Here is a 6,075-nt window from a genome sequence, read left to right on the forward strand (position 1 = left end):
AACTTTCCCCCTTTTTCTTTTATCATTCCAATTTGAAAAAAATTTTATTCTTAGGTTATTTTTTCATTCGTTCTCTTATTTTTACATTTCACTTTTTTGTATTCATTTCATTGCCACCACCCAGGGCCGATCAGCACTGCTGCCTACACCACTTTATATTCACTTCCAGCTTTCTGCCGTGTGGCTGCGAGACCACGCAGGTTCCTCCTCCCTCCCCCTGTTTAGACACTGCTCATTTCCTCTTTCCATACCCAACCTTCCCCTTTCCAGCTCCTTCCGAGCCGGCTGGGCGTCAGAGGATGCTCAGCATCCCCCAGCCCGCAGCAGCATCCATCCCCTCCCGACATCCCGCACGGGGATGCTGTGCGAGCAGTGTCACCCGGCGCCGTGCCAGGCTCCTCGCAGCAGGGATTTATGCCACCGCTGCGCGTCCTGGAGTGCCCATCCTGTGTTTGAATCCCTGGAAAACATGATGTCTGAGTGCTACAAGGGTGGTTTCCCCGCACCCTACGGCCAGGGACGTGGAGCAGCTCGAGTTGTCCCCGCGCTGGGGACAAGGGTTTGCAGCTCCCCTCCAAGGCAGCCCCGCGTTGCTGGGCACAGCTGGAGCAGCAGGCAGCTGGTCCCTTTCCGCCTCTCTGCTCCCTGCAGCCCTGATGGTTTGCACAAGGCAAGGAATGGCAGCAATGAGCTGCGGTTAATGGCACTACACCCACTGCTCGGCTCAAAAAACCCATCCAGAGGGTGTCTGGGATGGAATGGGAGCAGGCGCCGGAGAGTGGAGCTTGGCAACCTGCTGTGCTGCCAGCACTGCAGGGTCAAGAGGATGGGGCAAAAGGATGGAGGTGCCTGGGGATGGGGATGCTACTGTTTTACGTGGGATGCACAGTGCTGAGAAACTCTGCAGCTGTGTTTGGCAGGGCAGGGAACACCTCAAATCCTTTCAGTTTCTCCCCCAAAACTTTTTGACACCCTCCCAGAACTCTTTCAGACCCTCCCAAAACCTCTTCAGTCCCCTCCAAACTCTTCATTCCCTCCAAAACCCCTTTTGATCTCCCAAACCCCTTTGGATTCTTTCCCCAATAACCCTTTCAGTCGTCCCCCAAATCGCTTCAATCCCCCCAGCAGCTGGCTCAGCCTCCCTGGATTTGGGATGGGGAAATCACTCTGTTCTTGGGATCTCCAACCCCCTTTTCTTCAGGACACTCCAGGCTGGCTGATGATGCTGCCAGGACCAGTGTTAATGAGTATCCATGCTCGGAGCAGGCTGCTCTGTGCCGGTGGGATGGGAGCCACAACCTTTCTATCCCCTTGGCCAGCACCCAGGTCCTGCTGGCTCCTCTGTTCCTGAATGGAGCCCCCACCCCTGCCCCATTCCTGATGAACTGGGGCAAAAAGCTGTAAAGTGGTGCTTATTTTTTGGCAGTGATGGTTTGGTTTGTCCCTGGGGAGGAAACAGGGTCAAAGCATCGTGGTGGCTGCCAACAGCCCACACTGCCTGCCCTTTGCACCCTCTGCATCCCCGGGGGTGTCCCTGGGGTTATTCTCATCCCTGCAGAGGTGTCAGGGGTCTGGGGACACCCCTGGGCTGGGGGAGGCTGCTGTGACCTCACTCTTGGTGTGTGAAATGGGGCTACAGGTGCCTGGAGCCGTTTCGGGGAAAGGGTTGGGTTTGTTTGTTCCTTGCCTTCCTGTTTGGAAGAAGAAAGCCACTTCCAGCTGCCAATGGGACACGGTGGCTGCACATGGCCAGGGATGTGTGTCCCCGGTCTGGGAGTGGAGCTGCAGTCACCACGTACCTGCAGCCATGGCCAAATCCACCCACTGAAGCCTTCAACAGCTTCTGTACCCTGACACCCCGTAGCCCTAAGGTGTCCCTTCAAGGTCCCTGCTCTGTGGGGGTTTGCTGGGGCTGAAGGCTTTGGTCACCCATGGCCATGAGAGCCCCATGGGGTTGGGGTAGGGTGCCAGGGCTGGTGGCACTGACAGAGCTGTGCTGTGTTCTTCCAGCACAGGGAGCAGCGACCCATACTGCATCGTGAAGATCGACGATGAGGCCATCATCAGGTGAGTGACTCCAGGTCCCTGGCTGGTCCCCAAACCTGCTGAGCCCCAAACCTGGTTCCTGGTGGGTTCCTCCATCTGCCCTGCTGCAGGAACAATATTAGGATGATTGTTATTTTTATTATTATGTGTTATTATTTATCATGAATGATTATTCCCTACTTTGGGCTGAGCCATTCTTCCAGACACAGTGATGTCTAACAGCTCATGGCTCCCCTTCCCCTGTAAGTTACCCACCATGTCTTGCCAGTCCAGAGCCACAAGGCAGGGACAGGACCCATGCCCAGTTTTTGTGGGTCCAAAACTCTGATTTCTGCCCCCAAAAGCTGGGAAGCTCCTAGAGCTGGGAAGGGTGGAGTGCCCAGTTAAGGGAACCCTGTCCCCCTTGTCACCAGTGCCACCTGCCCCACAGGACTGCCACGGTGTGGAAAACACTGTCCCCATTCTGGGGGGAGGAGTATGAGGTGCAGCTCCAGCCCAGCTTCCACAGTGTCTCCATCTATGTCATGGATGAGGATGCGCTCAGGTATGGTGGGGGCTCACCTTGGGGACTTGGAGGTTGGTGGCTTTGGCTCCCTGCATGCTCAGCCCCATTGTAGACACCAGAGAATCGACACCTGGCCATGCTGCCTTGGGCTTTGGGACACAAATGGGTGGAGGTTGTTGTCCAGCTGGCAGCAGAGGGTGGCTGACATGCTCCATGGGGACAGACACTGTGGTAGTCCCAGCTCAGGACCCCCCAAAGAGCAGGGCAGGGGCTGTCCTGCCTGGGCACCAATCCCACATCGTGTCCTGCTTCCCACTTATTAGGAAGATATTTTTTTATGGAGAGAGTGCTCAGGCATTGCAATGTGCTGCCAAGGGGGGAGGTGGATTCACCATCCCTGGAGGTTTTCAAGCTGAGACTGGATGTGGCACTTAGTGCCATGGTCTAGTAACCACGGTAGGGTTGGACTTGGTGATCTTTGAGGTCTCTTCCAACCTGGTTGATTTTATGATTCTGTTTTCCAGCCGTGATGACGTTATTGGGAAGGTCTGCATTACCCGGGACATGCTGGTGGAGCAACCCAAAGGTAGGGGCACAGGTGGCCAGGGGGTCCCAGGAGGGACCCATCTCCCACCCCTTGGGCAAGCTGGTCCCAAGGGCCCCCCAATGACCCATCCATGGGTATCCTCCCTTTTCCCACAGGCTACAGTGGCTGGATGAGCCTCAGTGAGGTGGATCCTGATGAGGAGGTGCAGGGGGAGATCCACCTGCGGGTGGAGGTCCTGGGCAGCCAGGGCAGCCGTCAGCTGCGCTGCTCCGTGCTGGAGGCCAGGTGAGGAGGGGACATGGGGGTGGCAGAGGGCTGTGTGTGCAGCTGGGATGTGGGCAGTGAGCCCAGACTGCTCCATGACTCAGTTTCCCTGGTGCATCTGGTCCCTTGGGTGCTGAGCATCCTCCTCACCACCCAGCAGCTGATGGGGGTCCTGGGGCAGGGTCTGCCTCATCTGTTGGTCTTTGGGGTGTGCATCTTAACATGCTGGGGAATGAAGGAGGGGAGTGGGTGCAGTGGATATTCATAGGCGTTTTGGGAGTTTCCTGGTAGATTCCCCCTCTTCTTGGCAGGGATTTGGCCAGGAAGGACCGGAATGGTGCATCTGACCCCTTTGTCCGCCTGCGCTACAACGGCAAGACACAGGAGAGCACTGTGAGTTCAGCTTATCATGATCCCCAGCCTGCCAGTGGTGCAGGAATCAACCCACGGGGGAGCCCAGAGCCATCCCTGTCCCTCAGCATCCCCAGCTTGGTGTCCCTGAGAGGATGTCAGATCCACCTGTTGAGGGAGGACGAAGCCATTGCCTTTGCAGGTGGTCAAGAAATCCTGTTACCCTCGCTGGAATGAGACCTTTGAGTTCGAGCTGGCCGAGCCTGATGGGGAGAAGCTCTGTGTGGAGGTGTGGGACTGGGACTTCGTCGGCAGGAATGACTTCCTGGGCAAGGTGAGCCCCCAAACATTGTCACTGCTGCTGGGGTCTGGCCCAGCTGCCCACCCAGCCCTCTCCTGCCTTCCCCTCCTAGGTGGTGTTCAGCATCCAGGGGCTGGAGGCGGCCGGGCAGGAGGAGGGGGGGTTCAGGCTGCGGCCGGAGTAGAGGACCAGTGAGTCTTGGCACAGGGTGTTGGGTTCTCCCAGTGCCTGCAGGGGCATGGGCAAGGGGTTTATTCCTGGGAAGCATCATCCTTTTGGAGGAGCAGCCTGGGATGTCAGGCCACCTCCTGCTTGGTGAAGTATTTCTCCATCCATCCATGCACTCTTCCATCTTTCCATCCCTCCACTCACCCACCCTGTGCTCCTGCAGGCGCCGAGGCAGCCTGGGCTCGCTGCAGCTGCAGGTGAGGCTGCGGGACGAGACGGGGGCGGAGACGGTGCGCCCCTCCCACTGCTACCAGCCCCTGGTCCAGCTCCTGTGCCAGGAGGTGAAGTCAGGGCGCCAGGTGAGGGGTCCATGCCGAGCCCTGCCTGGGCATCCACCTTCTCTCAGCTCTGTGGTGGGCATGAGCCTGCCTTGGGCCATCACATTGTGGTGCCTCTCCCCTCCAGGATGGCCAAGTGCACCTGGTCACCCTCCTGGACGAAACCACCACGGCTGAGTGCCGGCAGGAGGTCGCTGTCAGCTTGATCAAACTCTTCCTGGGCCAAGGGCTGGTCAAGGAGTTCCTGGACTTGCTCTTCGAGCTGGAGCTGGCCAAGCCCTGTAAGGCTGGAGTAGGGACTTCTCCTTGGACTGCAAAACCTCGGGGACCTTGCATGGGGATTTTTTTGGGGTGATGGTTGAGATTCAGCCCTCACACTGTGCTCTGTGTGGGAATCTGTTGGGTTCTTCCCAAGCAACTTGCAGGCTGAGGTTGGTGAAGCAGGAGGTTTGAGGTTAGGGAATCTCTGTAACTCCCATGAAAATGGCCAGGTGTTGTGGGCACAGCCTCTGGGAATGCTCCTCGTGGTTGCAGCTGCCTGGTGGGTGACCTGTGGCCATCCCCCAGGCCATGGACCCTCTCCTGTTTTGCAGGTGAGCCCAACACTTTGTTCCGGAGCAACTCCCTGGCCTCAAAGTCAATGGAGTCCTTCCTCAAGGTGCCACACTTGCCAAAGTCTGCTCTTCCCAGGTCATCCTGGCTCTGAGCTGCCTTCATGGGGGCTGGTTCCCAGGGGGAGGACTGGGAGGCTGGAGGAAATCCCCTGGGTGACCCTGGGGGTGTCGGGTGCCAGACCTGTGGCCCATCACTGTCCCTTGCACGGTCCCTCGGCAGGTGACGGGGATGCCATACCTGCACACTGTCCTGGGACCCACCATTGCCCGTGTGTTCGAGGAGAAGAAGTACGTGGAGCTGGACCCTGGCAAGGTGGAGACCAAAGACGTTGGGTAAGGAGCTTGTGGGACAGTGGGGCAGGGGGTGTTCCCTGGCTGTGGGGGTGATGGTGATGTTGCCTGCAGGTGCTCAGGGCTGCACCGGGTGCAGACGGAGGGTGAGGTGATCGAGCAGGGCCGACAGCACCTCCAGTCCTACCTTGGTGAGCTGCTGGATGCCATCGTCAAGTCAGCCCCAGCGTGTCCCCCTGTCATTCGCGCTGCTTTCCGGCAGCTCTTCCAGCGCGTCGGGCAGCGCTTCCCCGAGCACCAGGTCAGGCTGGGGCAGGGGGTGGTCTGGTGTCAAACAGGGATGTCCCCAGGGGATAGGGAACACAGATGTGTTCCCCATCTTTGGTTGATGGGGACTGTCCTGAGCATAGGGGTGGGACACAGATGGACAGTGAGCAGGGCCGTGCTGCATCCAGACAGCAGCCCTGGTCACTCTGTGCATCACTCTGTGTGGTGTCTGGGGGTGTTCTGTGTTGGAACAGACTCTCACACTTCTCCCCTTACCTTGGTGGTCGCAGCATGCCAAATTTGTGGCTGTCACCAGCTTCCTCTGCCTCCGCTTCTTCTCTCCGGCTGTCATGACCCCCAAGCTCTTCCAGCTGCGGGAGACT

The 6,075-nt window shown here is 58.2% G+C and overlaps 1 protein-coding gene across 1 annotated transcript in view; it reads left to right on the forward strand.

The window, feature by feature from the left end:
• Positions 1 to 2,010: 2,010 nt before the first annotated feature.
• Positions 2,011 to 6,075, forward strand: part of LOC103809989 (ras GTPase-activating protein 4-like) — a gene marked incomplete at both ends in the record, with an annotated part of 5,183 nt that continues 1,118 nt past the window's right edge. Inside the window, 13 exon segments of the mRNA XM_009082865.1 lie at positions 2,011 to 2,067; positions 2,477 to 2,590; positions 3,076 to 3,137; positions 3,254 to 3,383; positions 3,674 to 3,755; positions 3,916 to 4,047; positions 4,127 to 4,209; positions 4,406 to 4,541; positions 4,648 to 4,801; positions 5,114 to 5,178; positions 5,355 to 5,467; positions 5,540 to 5,726; positions 5,983 to 6,075. Of these exon segments, the coding sequence (XP_009081113.1) occupies positions 2,011 to 2,067; positions 2,477 to 2,590; positions 3,076 to 3,137; positions 3,254 to 3,383; positions 3,674 to 3,755; positions 3,916 to 4,047; positions 4,127 to 4,209; positions 4,406 to 4,541; positions 4,648 to 4,801; positions 5,114 to 5,178; positions 5,355 to 5,467; positions 5,540 to 5,726; positions 5,983 to 6,075 (1,408 nt within the window).

This window comes from Acanthisitta chloris, unplaced genomic scaffold (assembly GCF_000695815.1).
Source record: "Acanthisitta chloris isolate BGI_N310 unplaced genomic scaffold, ASM69581v1 scaffold5289, whole genome shotgun sequence".
Classification (NCBI taxonomy): Eukaryota; Metazoa; Chordata; class Aves; order Passeriformes; family Acanthisittidae; genus Acanthisitta; species Acanthisitta chloris.